At 41.6% G+C, this 18,451-nt stretch overlaps 1 protein-coding gene across 4 annotated transcripts; it reads left to right on the forward strand.

Moving 5' to 3' along the window:
• The first annotated feature begins 936 nt into the window (after positions 1–936).
• Positions 937–12,210, forward strand: LOC145578186 (uncharacterized). Of its 4 annotated transcripts, XM_081635612.1 has the most exons (4): positions 944–1,040; positions 1,228–1,396; positions 4,459–4,869; positions 11,338–12,210. In XM_081635612.1, exon 4 carries the CDS (start codon positions 11,464–11,466, stop codon positions 11,872–11,874), a length of 411 nt encoding a protein of 136 aa, XP_081491738.1. In that variant the 5' UTR covers positions 944–1,040; positions 1,228–1,396; positions 4,459–4,869; positions 11,338–11,463; the 3' UTR covers positions 11,875–12,210. The 4 variants fall into 4 exon arrangements, 3 of the variants coding, with proteins under 3 accessions (XP_081491695.1, XP_081491738.1, XP_081491776.1); XM_081635569.1 differs by having other exon boundaries at positions 937–1,396; XM_081635650.1 differs by lacking the exons at positions 944–1,040; positions 1,228–1,396; positions 4,459–4,869 and adding exons at positions 7,430–7,989; positions 8,106–8,187 and having other exon boundaries at positions 10,234–12,210.
• Positions 12,211–18,451: the final 6,241 nt, after the last annotated feature.

The raw sequence follows: 18,451 nt of genomic DNA on the forward strand, positions 1-18,451 counted from the left end.
GAAACATATATTCAACTCTTCACAAATACATATTCTACTTTTAAAGTGATTTTATTTACATTTAAATAATTTTAGTTTACTCTAACACATTTGGTCACAAAATTATACTACTGGTCATTATTCTTGTATATTTAATCGACTCTAAATTTTTAATTATTATGGTAACGCCAATTTTTCTATAGCATAGCCGAAACTCATCCCGTGAGAATCCACCAAATATTAAGTTTTCTCAAGAAGTAAAATTCAATACATGATAAAACTAAAACTTCATATTAGCTACTATATGATACATGATACAACTAAAACTTCATCACAGCAACAAGCAAACCAATATAGCTATGCCCATTAGAACTAAGCAAACCCACATCACCACGACTATCAAGTTACAAAGAAAATGGATGCATTAAGTGCCTGCATAGCAAAGTGTCTTGGTTTTATGATAAATGACAATAATTACCTTTTTCAAGACCAAGTGATTGGTCATAGTGTAAGTAGGGTAAGGAATTTGGAGGCAACAAACTTTGAAAAAGGTGATCAGAGTTAGGGCCTGTTCTGATATGATTATTTTCAGTTCAGTTTGGCTCTAATAAGTTCAGTTCAGTTTAGTTTAGTTTAGTTCAGTTCAGCTGTAATAAGTTTAGTTAAATTAAGTTCAGCTCCCAACATTACTACATTTTTTATCAAATGCGACGGTAAAAAGAGAGCTAATACAACGACTCTTTTATTACCGTTGCATTAGATTAGCCTACTAGAACGGCTTATACTTTATATATGAAAAGGGGGGCTAATGCGACGACATTAAGAAGTCGTTGCATTAGGTGTGTTAATACAACGGTTTGGAAGGCTGATGCAACGGCAGTATTCTTTATCCACACGATAAAGTTAAATACAAGTATCTAATTTTTTTCTCCCACTCTTTTTCTGTCTCCCTTTCACTCTAACTTTCTTTCTCTCTCCTCAGCTCCATTAAAGCGGCATACTTCGAGTTTTTCATTGACACGCACTCTGAGCTTTCTTTCCTCCACTGAAGTTGAGTTGAGGTGCGAATGTTTTTTTTTAATAATCATCGAATAACAATTTAACAATCTAGGGTTTCACTATCTTTGATTTTATTGTCAGTAGAGATAATTTAGGGTTCTTTGGTTGATTATCAAACTATTTTTCAATCTTAACTCCTTTGAATTTCTGGTGATATAATTTCCTTGCTATGTTTCACATTTACTCGAGTGGTTGTGGAGCTTTTGACAACTAGAAGAATTACCATTATCGGCAACACTCGGAGATCCAATATACTTCGCGCAGACCACTGCACCACCACAACTGGATGCCACCAATGCCGCCGCATCTGCAAGCCGACACCTTTATAACCCAACGAACACTGCTAAGGGCCGGATTGGTATTTTTATTTTCCCTAAATTTCCAATTCCACTTTCGGTTCTTTGAATTGCAATTTATGTATGTAGATTTTCTTAATTTCAAATTGTCTATTGAAATGAAACTATATTTAGTAGATTATTTGATATAAGAGCAATGAAATGTTTGCTAGTTGTTTGACAAAATTGAATTGTATTATTTGATTAAAAATTTAGACCTTTATATTGGTGTTTATAGATTATATAAATTACTCAAACTACTTAATTTAGATGCAAAAGTTTTAATTTGATCTTATGGTCTTGCCTTTTGTGGTGTGTTAATGCAAATACAATTGTTTCATTGGCAGTACGACCATGTCATACTGAAACCCATGATGCAATAGATTTTTCCATTCTTTGAATGGTCTCTAACTCAAACAAGATTAAAATATATATATATATATATATATATATATATATATATATATATATATATATATATATATATATATATATATATATATATATGTACTTGGATTAGTAAAGACTAACAATAAATGTCTGTGAACTGTTCTTATATTGGATTTTTTGAGAGAAGAATTTCTGCTAATTATAGGGTTAATATTCGTCATATCATATTAAGTTATTTGTGTTACATTTTAATTACAGGAAGAAAAGAGTAGGGTGGACAAAATTTAGGAGGAAGAAGGTTATTATATTGGCTATATATTTATTATTGTGAGTCTGTGACTTGGTTGAATTAAAGAAGAACAGGAATTGCTTGTATATCCATCACTAGGGTCCGTCTATCTTTATCTATTGCACACAATATGTGTCTTTCTTTACTTTGTTGTTATATCAATTCATAAACTATATGTAGTTTAATTGTATGCTTTTCTCTGGTGGACTTACTCTTTCACTATGGTGTATTTTGCCAAAAAGTGAGAGTAGAGGAAGGGATGAAATAGGATTTACAATGCGGCGATAGAGATATGGTTTATAGAAAGGAGAGTATTTTTTTATATCTTAAAGTTTTGAACCTGAAGTATATTATATTAACTTGTTTTAAACCCCCTGTTTGCCTTTTGTGCGTGTAGTTGAAGCTCAATTGCTTTAAATATTAATTGATGGGTTAGATGTAAAATTATCTTTGTTGATTTTATGATTGGTTTCACAATGTTGGTAGTGCTATTATGTCATTGGAGTTTAGACTTTACTTGAATTCAATTATCAGACTTGGGAGAATGAGTAATTTTTAGCATTTTTTGGAGTTTAGACTTTACTTGTATTCAATTTGCATAGGCATGTGATTTAGGTGTAGGATAAATTTTTAACCCTAGTTCTCTTTTATTACTTTGTATCATATAATTATATGCCCTGTACCCATGAGGTGTAATGTTGCTGGTTTGTACTCACTTAGAAGCAAGTTTGACAAGTGTCTATTATGTTTTGGTATATTTTTTGCATGTAAGTTGATCTGCTTGACAAAACCCTTTATGATCTGTGGCGAAATTAAGTTTGCAACTACCGCTGCCCTGTCGAGCCTGCTGTTGCGGCTACTAGCAAGGTTGCAGCTACTACTGCAATGCAAAGGTTGTAGCTGGCTTCAAAAGGTTGCAGCTGCTACTGTCCTATAGAGGCTATTATTGCCCTGGCAAGGCTGCAGCTGCTACTACTCTGCTACTACTTGTGAAGTTTTATGCATTTGGAAAGATGAGCAAAAATATTAAATGTGAAATTTTATGCATTTGAATTTTGAACAGTGAACTGCCACTTGAATGGAGTTTCGGGTTAAAGAGGCATGAATAAGTAGATGGAACATGAAACATTGAAAATAATATAAAAAGGGATAATTGGCTTACTGTAAAGGCATCAGACTCATGGATATCCAAATATATTTTAGTCATGAGCTTTGAATTTTCTCAATTCCCTCGATATGGCATTCTGGTTGTGTCCATATTGTTTAGGTATTAGCTAGCATATAGTAACTAGTAATATCTACACTTTCATACCTTGACTATCTAATCATCCTCGTGTTTTAAATATCTAACTTAAACAGCAAAAGATTAAAGTATTTGCTATTCTGCTTCTTATTAAACAGAGAGGTTGTAGAGAAGCTTTTTAAGGATATGCATGAAGCGAGAAATTGACTGCACTTGTTTTTAACTTCTTTTACGGGTATATAGATTTCATTTATTATTCATGAGCTAATTAGTTTTTAACAATAAGCACTGACATAAATGTAAGATGATGTAGGTGTAACCTGTTGCTTGAGCACATCAACAACTTCTATGGCATGAACCTCTGCTAACAACCACCAAATAATATGATCCATTTTTCCAAACGTTTGTGCCTATTAATAAACTTTATTGTTTTTATTAGACCACATCCATTTAGAGCGTCTTTAAATTAGCGATACCTGAAAGAATATTTTATATAAGCACACAACTCATCCTTTAAACTTTGATTATGTATTTTGGGTGGAGCACATAGTAAGAGAAGAGAATATGATATTAGCTCAAGAAATCAAAAAATGGTTAGTGAGCTAATTCCAGCCCACCCTCTCATTATCGAGTCTCAAAGGTTTATTCTTCCTCCCCTTAAAACTAAGGGTATAAGAAAGAAAAAGTTATAGAAATTGTATTGAACTGATCTGGTTATATTGGAATTGTGACTTGTTTCATGCTCGATAATCCTTTTGAATGTAGGTTATTGGTCTTATGGTACATTTCTGTGAATTTTTGTGATGTTGAAACAACAATTATCTTAACCTGACTTGGACTGTGTCATCCCTGTTATCAGTTACAATATCTTCCATATAATGCTTTTAGTTGAGACAAGCTAAGTAAAGCTCATAATTTGGGCTCTAATACTGAGAAGAGTTGCCTAAAAAATATATTAAGTGTTATGACCCTGAGTCTATATCATTAGTAGTGTGCACTAGGGTTGACAGGTCATTTCTGACTCCTCATGTAATCCGAGCTCTAATGCTGGTGAGAGGTGTGTTTATTCCATGGCACCTCAAGTTCCTTTCTTATTTTTTTTAAGTGCTCGATTCCTCTATAATCTCATTTTGATTTGTATGCATGTTTTATTTATCTATCAGGGGATTCAGATCCATTGGATGTGTGTAAACAGTGCTAGAGGTGGATACTTAAACTGAAGAAGATGCTTCCCGAATTGCTAAATGATGATGATGATGCGAGAGAAAGAAATGATGATGCGGTCCAAAGAATTGCTAAATGTATTTACTACTGCTGCTGCTGCTGCTTCTTTTCACCAACTCTCATCAAGATTTTCTAAACTAGCTTTTACATACAAAATTCCGCATTCATTAGATCTAGAAACACCTAGCCATATTCGAAGTTGCCTTCACCCTAGACGTGAAAGGTTTAATTTTTGAGGGTTTGGTCCTAAATCTCTTTTTCCATTATTTAATTTAATTGTTTGTTTATTATTTTCCTTGAAGTTACTAACGTGTGTATTTTGTTATTAGAAAGAGATACGAGGCATCAAAGTAAGTGCTTTAATGGTTTTTATTGATGTTATTATGTAGAAATCATGTTTAGATTGTTATTTTGATTCCTAGTATCATGTCTATTGTAAATTTAATATCAAATATGATTAAAAGTATGATGCTTCTTATGTTCTTCCTAATATTTATGATTGTTAGTATCATGTTAGGGTTAAAGATTTGATTTTTATTATTTAGTGACATGCTAGGGTTTGTTATTAATCTTGTTAGTATCATGCCTAGGATCTTGCTATGCTTTAACATGATTATTTTGATTATGATTATAATTTTATGATGATGATTATTATAATTATGATTGTTATGATTATTATTATGTTGCTTGATATATATTGTTATTTCTTGATCACACCTTTTATGGATGTTTAAGGGGAATTTGTACTTGTAATCACGTTTAACAAGATAATTAATAATCTTGTTTAGGGTTAATTTGATTATAATTCAAGTGATCGCAAATAATAGATTTATTTGTGCATTAATATTCAACCAACATAGATAAACAGGTTTAGGGTAATCCTATTGATTGCATGTTAGTCAAAAAGCGCACATGAATACGATCAGAATAAAGTATGTAGAGGCCTATTATTAGGGCAGGTTCAATCTCTTTTAGGTTGGATTTGTACCTTCATCCCCGAAGCCTTATTTGGTTCAAGACCTTATGGAGTTGACAATTTCTTGGATCGTTAAGGGGTGTAATCTTCACCTTGTGAACGGTTTACAAGTTCCTAAAACTTATTGGCGACTCTTTTGCTCTATCTTCTTCCCTTTTGGACGCCACCGTACTTTAGTGTATGATCACTGTGGGGTTCAAGCTAGGGGTTAACGCTTGAAATTATTCCCTACAGTTTTTGGCGACTCCGTTGGGGAGGATTTCTATTTTAATTCCTGAATTTGTTTCGGAAATGATTTAGAATGAGTGGATGAGACTCAAAACGTTCTAAGTATTTCATGTGCGTAATTTTGATTAACATTATTGTCATATGCATAAAAAAGATCTCATTGGAAAGACCATCCGTAATTAGTTAAAAACATAGGATTTTACACGTAGGAAATTTGAGAAATATATTTCACAACTAGGATCGAAATAACACCGCGCGAAACTGAAAAATTTTATCGAGCACAGAAAGCTAATGAGACATGTAGGGATTAGCGCCAGGGCCAGAGCATTGGCGCCAGAATTTTAACTGTAACGCCAGACGTCAGCATTGGCGCCAGGCGCTACAGCTAAAACCTGGCGCCAGTCTCTGTTTGCTGGCGCCAAATTCTTCCAATACTGAGCCAGAAATATGCGTTCTAATTTCGACCACTTTTTCGTATTGTTTGCTCGATCCTACTTCCTGATTGAATTTTTTCTCACTTTTCTGAAACCCATATGTGTTCTACATATGGACATAACCCTCTGGGAATTCAAGCTCTATCTACCTGATTGAACGCTCTAAGCAACAAAGGGTACATTCGAGAATGTTGAGTTCACAAAACCATGGAAGCGAGTTTTTCTAAAACTCGCGGTGTCCCATCCACTCGCGCCAACCCTTCACGGTTAGACTTCCGCGCGGTGCATCCGGACAATTAACCATGGACCCTCTTTAACTAAACCATATCCCGAACTTTAGAGAACTAAAGCCATGGTTAGGTTGCAAACTCATTGCATCATATTGTGCCTACTTGACTAATTGTGCATTATTTGTTGCGCATATATTCTATGTTTTCTTAACCGTTTGTTTGACTTGTGTTAAGATTAAATAAATTAATGACCTAAAGAACTTTTCCTAATTAATTAATTAATTAATTGGAGTCAATAAAGTCTAATATTTCAATCAGAATTGGCCTAGTACGACTTTAGGCATACCCTTGATGATTAATAACACCGAAAACAGTCCCAGATTGAAGCTCCAGCATTGGCGCCAAAGTCTGGACTGTAGCGCCACTATGTGGAGTGTGGCGCCTGGCGACAGGTCTGTCGTCTGGCGCTACACTGCACAGTGCGACACCAGTCCTCTCGTTTTGCCGACAGTTCGGATTATTGGTCGAGTCATCACCTAGTGTCTAATTAACCAGTTTGCTAATTAATTCGGTTAATTTTCGCTGTCAATAGTACTTGGTTGAGTCATTAATCGAGTTTAGGCACTAAGTCCCATGGTCTTAAACAAGAGTCCAAACATGTCACTTACACTCAATGCACACACCAATACACACACTTTGACCATGTCTAAGGGAGTCTTGCATGCGCGTTTTTTCCTTCTTTTTATAGGGGGGTAAGTCGGATATTAATCCTCCAATTTAAAAACTATAATTAGTTCCCTAAAAATATGTACATTATTTTTTGCAAAAAATATACACCCATTTTTTTCTCTTTTTTTTAAAGAAAAAAAAAACCGTAAAGTCAAGTCGATTTGAGTCAAGTAATTAAAACGCAAAATGGTTTAAATTACAGCGCGGGGTCAAGAAAGGAAGGACGGCTAATTAAAGACAACCTCTTCGTACAAGTCCAACTTTTCGACAAACCCATAGCTCGAAAGAGAAAAGCGAAGAACATAATGGCAACTCAAGAAGAAGTCAATGAGCTTAGGAACCAACTGGTTACCATGACGTAAACACTGAAGCTCCTCACACTTAAGGTCAGGAGGATTTTCGATCACTCCCGCTGAAGTCTTAGAAATGACGAGCTTGTAGAGAGGATTTTCGATCACTCCCGCTGAAGTCTGAGAAATGACGAGCTTGCAGAGAGGATTTTCGATCACTCCCGCTGAAGTCTGAGAAATGACGAGCTTTTAGAGAGGATTTTTGATCACTCCCGCTGAAGTGCTCTCCTCTCAATTTTTTTTTTTATTTATTTATTTGTTGAGGCGGGAATCACATTTGCATGAGTGGGACACGTGTTGGCAATCCGGGCTTTCAGTTTGATTTTACTGAAGTGACATGGCAGTTTGGCTTTGCCTTGTGTCTAATTGCCCATTTACTCCATATTAATTTCACTGTCCCCCTCTTTCACTTATTTCTTTTACGCTTCCAATTTTTTCATCTTCCCTCTTCGTTACTTGGCATTTTGAAATTTTCGCCCTTTGCTCTTCCTCTGTCAAGCGTCTCTGATCCTCCATTGTTGTGGTAAGTTCTTGCTTCTTCGTCTTTATTTTTGTCCTGACTTTCGCTTTACTTGCTTTTTCTCCTTTAATTCTTGCTCTTTTATTAACTTTTTCTTTCTTTGTTCTTCTTAATTGCAGATTCGGACTTTTTTCTTGCTTGGGCTTTCATATCCGCCATTGTTGTTGTACTCTGTTGCTTCTACAACTTTTTTCCTTAAAGGTACTTACTTTGTACCTTTTGTTGTTTGTATTTTCCCAATTTTGCTTCTTTTTACTTTTTCTTCGCAAGATTGTGCCTTTTGATTCTTCCCAATTGTCGCTATTCCAATTTCTTCTCTTTTGTTGTTGTATTTGCATTCTTGGCTTTTTTCTACTTATTCCTTCATTGCTTCTAAACTGATTCTTTGATTTCCTCGTGCCCCATTGCTTTTTCCTATCTTTGCGGGCCTGTATTCCTTTGTAGATTTCATAATGTCTGACGCCTCTGACAGTCAGAATATGAGTGAGCCTCTAACAGCCACAGGATCGGATTCCTCCTCTTCCCGATCTTCTTTTTCATGTGAGCGTCCTGCGCGCACTTCTCCTATTTCTCCTACTCCTTTACAAACTGTTATGCCTCCTGACCTTCCCCTGCTGCGAGCGGGATGGGTACTGCTGTGACTCCTGCTGCTGCATCTGGGTCAGGCAGTAGTCGTCCTGCTGAGGGTAGTGCATTTTGCCCTTTCCAGCGTAGACCCCGTCCTGATTTCTTTGATCCTTACAGTGAGCGAGTGCTTACGATGGATGGGATTCCCTTATCCCATCTTACCCGCCTGAGGTTGCGCGCAATGCGCCATAAAATGTTGGCTGATGCTGTGTAGGCCAATCCCCCTGACGTGCATCGGTTTGATCATTATGTAGTGCGCGGTGGGAATACTAGGACTCCATCACCTTCTCCTTCTCCAGCAGTTTAATCAAGTAGAATGGCTGAGTCTCCTGGTGACCGCTCATACTTCGATTGTCATCCCACTTATGTTGCTGAGCCCGTAGAGGAGGGCAAGACCGAATTCTTCCTTGATGACAAGTGTTATGGGCCTAAGAACTGCGTGCTAGATTCCAGTTGGCGTAAGGACGCTAAGAGACTAGCCCTAGTTGTTGTTGGGCAGAAGTTTTACGGTTTTGGGGAGGGCTACGTGCTGGTTCTGCCTACTAATGGTGCGAAGTTATCAGCCCCTTCTACAGGTCATATTGCTGTGTTTGCCTCGCAGTTAGACTTGGGCTTGAGGTTCCCCTTGGACCCTACCTTAGAGAAGCTGCTACGTGCTTTTAACATCTGAGGGGATTGAGACCACTGCTGCGGGTGAAAAACCCGTTTCCTCTGCTGAGCATGTTCTGCTCTTTCCTACTTCTACTGATGATACTGGTGCTGCGAAGGGCACTGCAGTTCCTTCTATTGCAGCTACTAATTTTCAGCTCCCTGATGAATCTGTCATGGAGCTTCCAAGGTTTCCGCCGCGTCCCTACGGGCTGAGGGGGCGGCTCCGAAGCGCTACCCAGGGTGGGCTCTCCTGAGCTACGGGCTCTCTCTAGCAAGATCGTCCAGCGATTGACCTGGAGGACGATCCTGTGTCTTCTGCCCCTGCTACGGATGAGCCAGAGGCGAAAAAGGCTCGCACTTCTCCTGGCCCAGACCCTCTTGCTTCCACGTCTGCCAACACTGGATTTCCAGGTGGGAACGTTGGTGGGGGAGACACTCAAAACTCCAGTGAGCTTAACCGCTGCGTTCATCAGTTCTTGGGTGATGCCTTTGAGAATCCTCTTTCTGCGTCCTCACTCTCTGCTGGAGGGACTTTTCGCCTTACTGGGGCCATTGAGTTTGCTGAGGTCCCTATTGACATTCATGTTCGTCCAATACTCTGTCCTTCTGGAGCTGAGAACGCTCCCTTTTGGCCTTTGATGAATGTGAGGGCTGTTGAGTCTTTATTTGTAGACGACTCTCAGAAGGGTGGTACTCTAGGATACCACCTGACTCAGGGGGTTCGTCTCCCTACGGATTTTACGCGCAGCTCAGTTAGCCTTCCAGCAGCTACTGCTTGCCATCATTTGCAGGAGGTTAGTCTTTGCTTTTGGCTTTTCTTTTTCTCGTTTCAACTTTTCTATGCTTGTTTTGTTGCCGTTGTCTTGTTTTACTTATTATTATACTTTATTATTATTATTATTTTTTTATTGTTAACTTCTTTTGTTAACTCCCACTTTGGATGACTCTTCTTTTCTGCTTTTCGTGCAGCTTGTTATGTCTGTGGGGGATTTGTCCAATGCTTTGCTGTCAGTGGAGAAGGAATATTAGAACCAGGGTATAACTCTTGGTTCAGCAGGCTCAAGCTGAGAGGGATGCTATGGCCAATGAGATGTAGGGCTGGCAAACGGATCAGGTCGGGTCGGGTTCGTGTTCGGGTCAGTTAAAATTCGGGTCAAGAACCCTTAACCTGGACCTGATCTATTTAACTTTTCGGGACAAAAAATTCAACCCTAACCTGATTTTTTCGGGTTCGGGTTAACCCGAATCTGACCTGATTTTTTTTGTCATTGATTTTTCGATTTTGAATTACCTCAAAATTTCAGATCTAACATTTCCCATTTCAGTTTTTAATATTAGCATCTTAATTTTATAGAGAAAATCATTGATAAAATAATCAAATTGATACCATCAACAAATTAAAAGTATAGATATATAAGCTACAATAAGTTAGTAATCAAATTAAATTACAATACTTAAGATCTAAAATAAAATGGATCTCCAAGATCAATGATTTGCATAAATATCCTTTAGATATTGTTCACTTGATGACCTCCTGTTTTTTGATGCGAGATCGATCAAGCGATAGTGAAGCAACGAAGAAGTGAGGCTAGTGAAGCAAATTAAAGAGAGAGTGACGATGCGACGGTGGTGGAGAAACGCTAAACAAGGATTAATGAGTGGGGTGAAACACCACCATGAATGAGAGTAATGAGAGAGAAAGGGATGAAGAGAGAGAAAGTGGAAGTAAGAGTGAAAGAGGCAGAAACAAAAAATCTAGAATAAGCAATAATTTATACTTAGGGTTAGAAAAATTTGGGCTGGGCTGGGCTGGTGTAGTTGGACGGCTGGGAGACTCATTTAGGATTTTAGGGTGTTACTTCTATTAGGTGGGTTTGGTCATTTTTTACTTTCTTTAGGTTTTGTTTTTTTTTTTTTTTTTTTTGAATTATCATATTTTTTTTCGGGTTATGTGGTCAATTTCGGGTTGGGATTTTCAACCTTAACCTAACCCATTTAAATTTCAGGTCGGGTTCGTGTCAACCCATTTATGTTTTCGGGTCAAAAACCTCAACCCTAACCCGCTATTTTCAGGTCGGGTTCGGGTCGTGTTTTCGGGTCGGGTTAGCTTTTGCCAGCCCTAATGAGGTGACTCTGCTGAGGGAGAAGGCGGACGCCTTGCAGCTCCAATTGGGAGAATTTCAGCTCACTTAGACCAAGATGAAGGACTGCGAGGGGCAGTTGGGGACTTCTCAGGCCAGAGTGAAGACGTTAGAGGCGGAGGTGGCAGATTTACAGGCTGCGCATGCTGTTGCGCTGGAGGCTGCTAGGAGAGAGGCTCTCAAGTCTTTTGCGCTCTCTTCTGTTTTTGCTAAGCTCCTGGCTGATCGCCATGATGGAGGATGGGAAACTACGGCTCGATGCGTTAGCAGCTTGTATTGTGAGGGTGAGGAGCAGCAGGCTCGCTTTAATGCCTTCTGGAATAAGGTTGAAGCTGCAGGTGAGGCTGGTTTGTTCGATCTTCCCGCTGATCACCCTCGCGCTGCTGGCTGCAAGATCCCCAACAAGGCCGTGCTGAACTTGGAGGTGCCTGCAGCTATTGGAGTGGAGTCTCTGACTGATGATCAATAAAAGTTATGGCGGTTGTCACCCTCCTACTCCAGTGGTTCCTCTGAGTTTCCCTCACCCAGATCTGTTGTAACTAGGTAGTTTTTGTTACTATCTTTGGGGTGTATAGCTGCCAAAGATTATGTTTCTCTATGTATTTTCAGAATACTTTTTCTTTCGTTGCTGGGTCTGTCCAGCTTAGCTTGAATTTATGATCTTCTAACTTTACCCGCTGAGTGTTTCCTTGTCCTGGTGGTTGAGGGCTCAGCTTTATTTGTTCTGTGACTGACCTGCTGAATGATTACTCTGCCTTGGTGGGCAAGGGTTCAGACTTATAATGTATGTTTCTTATGATCTCCTCTTGCTGCTTTTCTTGCTGTTTACTTCATTGTTTGCATGCTTGCTTTTTATTACGTTTGGTGGGGCCTCGTAGGTTGGGCCTTCCTGTCTTTTAATTTAACTGCCTAGCGCCTTTCTGTTTCTTTTGCGCTCTGTTGTGCTTTAGCAGGGACTTTGTTACATTTTGTCCTTCCTGCTTTATCTGCTTCAAGTGTTTACGCGCTGTGTACTTCACTTGGCTTTGCCCAAAGGCTTCGTCTGCGTGGTGGTTGACATATTTGATTGAGAGTTATTTGACTTATCCCTGCTGAGACTTGTTTGTGTCGATCAGCTTTTTGCTTATTTCGTCTGTGTCATCAGCTTGCTTTGATGTGACTTATTTGTGTCGTTTTGCTTATTTATGCTGCGACTTGTTTATGTCGTTCAGCTTGTTTATGCTGCGACTTATTTATGTCATTCAGCTTGTTTATGCTGCGACTTATTTATGTCGTTCAGCTTGTTTATGCTGCGACTTATTTATGTCATTCAGCTTGTTTATGTTGCGACTTATTTATGTCATTCGGCTTGTTTACTGCCTGCTTACTTCTTTTTGTAAGGGCTTACTGCTTGACTGTCTTCTCGTTTCCTCTCCCCCTCGAAGAGATGGGTTGAATGGGACTAAGAGAACCTTAGTGTTGCCCATGTAGCTCATCTTCTTCTTTTCTTCTCTTCTCCCCTGCTCAAGCTGAACGTGTCAGGCTCCCCCTCAGGCGTCCCCGAGGTGGTGCCCTGTTTTGCTTTTTGCAGGTGAAGTGAGGTATTAAGGAGGGATGCTTTCACTTTGTCATTTTGCGCTAGAGTGCTTCTTGCCTCTAACACTTTATTATTATTCTTGTTTGATTTCTGCATGTTAGTATATGATGCTTGGGCATACTATATTAAACAAATTTATGCAACATACTCCTCACGCAGAGGCTTGTATTTCATTAAATAAAAATGGCTCAAATGCCTTAGTTAACATAACATGGACTGAATAAAGGTTTATCGACTTAAAACGGCTATGTTTCAGGCTATTTAAACAAAATATTTCTTTAACACATCAGCATTGAAACTGTTTCTTAAGACCTGACCTTCTTGATCTGCAAGGAGGAACACGCCTGGTCCAACCTGCTCGTGGATGATGAAAGGGCCTTCCCAGTTTGCTGACAGCCTTCCATGCTGATTTCCTCTTCCAACTGCTGTTGTCCTCCTGAGGACTAAGTTTCCTGGCAGGAGCTCCCTATGCTTGACCCTTTTGTTGAAAGCTTTTGAGATCCTGCTCTTTTGGGCTGCCAGCTTAAGGGCTGCTTTTAGCCTCACTTCTGGTAGGAAGTCTAGCTCTTCCAGCATGCGCTTTTCATTTCCTTGCTGCTCATAGTGCTGTATCCTTAGGCTGGGGATTTGCACTTCCACAGGGACAACTGCATCAACCCTGTAGGCCAGGGTGAAAGGGGTTCTCAGTGGTCCTATTTTCCCACAAGACCTCTGGGACTAAGTCTGCCCACAAGCCCTTGTACTCCTCCAGCTTCTTCTGTAGGGCTGTTAGGATCAGCTTGTTTGCTGCTTCTGCTTGGCCATTTCTCTACGGGTGGCAGACTGAGGCACTTGCATAATTGGTGCCCATATCCCCCAGGTAGTCCCTTATGGTGTCGCAGTCAAATTGGCACCCATGATCAAAGACTATGCACTGTGGCACCCCGAATCTAGTGATGATGCTCTTCCATATAAATGTTCTGACCTGGGTTGCCTTTATGTACTTGGTGGGTTCAGCTTCTATCCACTTTGTAAAGTAATCTACTGACACAATGAGATACTTCCTGCCCGCTGACCCAGTGGTGAAAGGTCCCAATATGTCCATTCCCCACTTAGCGAACGAGATCGGGCTGAGGATTGGAGTCAGATCGTTTGCTGGCTGATTTATGACTGGTGAATATTTTTGACACTTGTCGCATTTTTCGACATATGCTAGTGCGTCTTGCGTGAGAGTTGGCCAACATGCCCCTCTTCTAAGGACCTCTACTCCCAATGCTTTCCCGCCGATATGGTTGGCACATATTCTGGAGTGGGCTTCTTCCATAATGCCCTCCTGCTCCCATTCTAGAATACACCTCAGCAGCGGCCTTGAGAAGCCTTTCTTGTTGAGCTCTCCATTCATCACTACATACCAATTTGCGTCTTTCTTCACCTTTTTAGCCTATACTTCATCACCGGGCAGCGAGCCATGAAGTTTGTACGCTAAGATGTCTGAGAACCAGGCTCTTTGACTCCCGACGCGGTTTACTTGCTCCTTTTCAACGATGCTGCTTTCCTCTAACACTTCGACCATCAAGTCTAACTTAGATAACTTAGATAAGGCGTCAGCGTGAGAGTTTTATGCTTTGGGGACCAAGTCTATCTGGAAATGGACTACCTGGGCTACCAGTTCTTTCACTTTGGTTACATATCTCATCATAGTGGCTTCCCTTATCTCATACGCCCCCTGTAGTTGGCTGGCAACGAGCTGAGAATCAGTCTGCAGGTGTACTTTGCGGGCTCCGGCTGCGAGGCTCATACGCAGGCCTACCAGCGTCGCCTCGTACTCTGCTTCATTATTAGACGCTTTGAACTTGAACTTGATGGCATACTCAAATACGTTTCCTTCTGGAAACGTCATTATGACTCCTGCCCCACTCCCCGTTTGGGCTGAGGATCCATCCACTTCCACCTTCCAGACCCCAATGTCATCCTCTTTCTCCTCATAGGAGGCTTCCACTATGAAGTCTGCTAAAGCTTGTGCCTTGATGGCTGCTCTAGGCTTGACCTCAAATTCATACTCAGGAAGCTCGATTGCCCACTTTAAGAGTCTACCCGATGCATCCATCTTTTGTAATGCTTTCTCCAGCGAGTGGTTTGTGAGGACCTCTATTATATGCACATCAAAATATGGTTTTAGCTTTCTTGCTGCTGTGACCACTGCGAAGGCTAGCTTCTCTCTCAGGGGGTATCTTTGCTCTGCCTCGGTCAGCAGTGGCTCAGGAAATATATCGGCCTTTGTTGCTTCTGTCTTTCTACGAGCAGAATGACTGCGATTGTCTGTATTGACGCTGAGATGTACAACTGCAGCTTTTCCCTCAGCTCCATGTTGATCATTTTTGGGAGCTTAGTAAGATGCTCCTTAATACCCTCAAAGGCTTCGTTCTCCTTTCAACAACTGATAGAATGGCAAGGCTTTGTCTGCTGACTTGCTAATTAATCTAGTCAGTGCGGCCATTCTTCCTGTCAACCGAATGATATCTTAGGACTACTTCGACCTTTTCTGGGTTGGCATCTATTCCTCTCTCGCTGATCAGAAAACCCAAGAACTTTCCGGAGCTCACTCCAAAGACACATTTCTTCGGGTTGAGCTTGTTTCCATACTTGTTCAGGGTGGCAAATGTTTCCTCCAGATCCATGATATGTCCAGCCTGCGTAACGCTCTTAACAATTGAGTCATCAACGTATACTTCCACATTTCTTCCCTTCTAGTGAAGGAACACTCTATCCATTGCCTTCTGAAAAGTTGCTCCAGCGTTCTTCAGCCCGAAGGGCATAGCTATGTAATTATACACTCCCCCTTGTCCGCTTCTCTGTGGTTTTGCTCAGCCCTGCTTGGGTGGTCTACCCTGGGTGTGTTCTCTGCCCGGGTGACCTCTGCCCGCTTAACTGAGTCACCTGTTGCTTCCCTACCCAGCATTGCTCTGTCAGTCTCGTCTGCTTTGATGAACTCATGCGCTTTATCCAGCGTTTCAGCGAGAGTTTTGAGGCTCTTACGCCCCATGTATGCTCTGAATGGTGACCCTGGTAATAGGCCACATTGCATTGCTAACAGCGCTACCTCCTGGCTCATATTTGGGATGGTTGTTGCCTCCTTGTTGAATCTGGTGATGAACTCCCTTAGGGGCTCATCCTTTCCCTCAACCAGGGACATCAGCTCGGTTGTCATCTTGGTTCTGTCCACCAAGGTTATGAAATGCTCCATGAACATTCTCTTCAGCTGGCTGTACGAGTACACAGAACATTTGGGGATGGCGATGTACCATTCCACTGCCAGCCCCTCCAGAGTTGGTGGGAAAGCCTTACACCAGACTGAGTCTGTCATGGTGTAGAGTACCATATGATTCTCGAAAGCTGATATGTGGCTTTTGGGTGTTGTGGTTACATTGTACTTGCAGCTCGACATCTTCACCTTTTCTATGGGTTCTTCCAGAATCTCCCGGCAAAATGGGGAATCATCTGGAACAACCTGGATTTGCGCTCGTTTGTCTCTCTCCGGGCTGGGTCCTCGCTCTACGGCCGGTGACCTACTGCGAGGGACCCGCGTTTCCGGGCTAATTCGAGCGGGGGTTATTTCCTCCACGCTCCATTCTCGATTCGGATTGCGAGCTTCCAGCTCCAATACCTTTTTCCTAAGCTAAATGAGCTCTTTCTGCTCGGGGGTGAGAGTTGAGACTTCCGGCTTTTTCGCTGCGGGCTCCGTAGCTGTCGTTGTCGGTGATGGGCTTGCCCCCTTACCCATATTGGTAAGGACCGCTGTCATTGCAGCCAGCTGCTCCTTGCTGCACTTAGAGAGGTTCTGCAGAATGGCTGGTGTTTCGGGTATTTTTTGGATTTCCTGGGATACTGGTCACGCTCTGCTGGCAATGAGCCGGTCCTACCTGCAAAACAACGAATATTCCGATCAACGGAATATTCGCCTCCGACGATCAAGTCAGTGATCAGAACGGAAAAAGGGCTAGAGAGAGAAAGTAGAGAGAAGTTGGAGCTATTTAATGCTCTGTGTTTTCAATTGTCTGAATCCCCTCCCATCATAAATGATTGGGGTATTTATAGGGGTGGGACTCGTGCCCCTCTCTAGGGTTTATACCCTAGATTTGCGTGACGTGATTGGCTGCGCAATCAACGAATGCCACGTGCCCCTCTAGGGGGGCGTCGTTTTGCGGCTTTCAGCGTCATCTCTCGGGATTTGGGCCCTGACGTTGTTAGGGCTTTTTGGCGTGCTGATTTTTAGAAGGATCATATTGCTTAAACACATGGCATCTTCCTGTGGTGACACGTGTCACCCTATGACTGGGCCACATGTCACTTTGGGATTGGCCTGAGACCTTAAGAACTCTAGATTGCGTGGCATCTTCCCGTGGTGACACGTGTCACCCCATAACTGGGCCACGTGTCACTATGGGATTGGTCCACGTATACGAGGTATTTTTACCCTCAACATTTTCCCCTCAGAGGGGATGGCTCGTACGCTTATAGGCCGGCTCCTCTGACCTTTAATAGCCTTGGCGCGTACAGATGTATTAGAGCACCGATTCTACCGCATCAAAACTAAGGACATCGAATTTAACTTGCGGATGAATCGGTTCAATGCTGAGCCAATTCAACTTGGACGCGGGGATCTCAAGCCCGATAAGCCACCCGTCCACCCCAACCAGGAGCACCAGCTTGAATATTTCAAAGTCAAGCGGGTGAAAAGGAACGGCAAGACTGAGCGCGTTCCAAGTAACTGGGTCCCTTTATCTAGCTGGCTGCGGGATCCCACCTTCATTTCCGCCTATGGCCTATACAAGAACCTGCCCCAAGGTGGACGCACGGACACATATTCTTACACTTACACATATTATTTGATCTTGAAAAATTTTCTAACTCTTTTTCTTCCTCTTTCAGCTGAGGCGTTCAAGATGTTGGACAAAGAACAGAAAGGGGAGGTCAACATGTCCGAGATTGACTTGGCTCGGTACAAGGCTCGCCAGAGGCTGTACGAGCAATCTAAAGGAGTAAGTAAACCAAACAATTTTTCTTCCTTACGTCCGTGTATGCATTACGGAGGAGATCTTCTTCCTAACTAGGCTCGGCCTATTATACCATCTTGCTTTCTTTTTCTAACTTTTGTCTCTACAGCTGGCCACTCCAACCCCCAGATCCAAACGGAAGCAGTCGTCTCCTGCGTCCAAGACGGATCAGGACGGCAAGGCCTCCAAGCAAAGGAAGACGGTCGCGTCCAAGACCACTTCCACTTCCGCGGCCAAGACGACGTCGCGGACTGTTTCAAAACAGTCCAAAGGAGAACTACCCCGGCTGAGCGATAGCGGGGCCTCCAAGTCCATAGATCCGGCCGCCATGCCGGGTCATGTTAGGTCCGAGAAATCGGAAGATAGGGGTAAGTCGACCTAGGCAAAACCGACCGGGCCAGAAGTGACTCCGCCCGTCCAAAGAGTCAATGAATCTG

Source organism: Chenopodium album, chromosome 1 (assembly GCF_948465745.1).
Source record: "Chenopodium album chromosome 1, dcCheAlbu1.1, whole genome shotgun sequence".
In the NCBI taxonomy this organism is placed as follows: Eukaryota; Viridiplantae; Streptophyta; class Magnoliopsida; order Caryophyllales; family Amaranthaceae; genus Chenopodium; species Chenopodium album.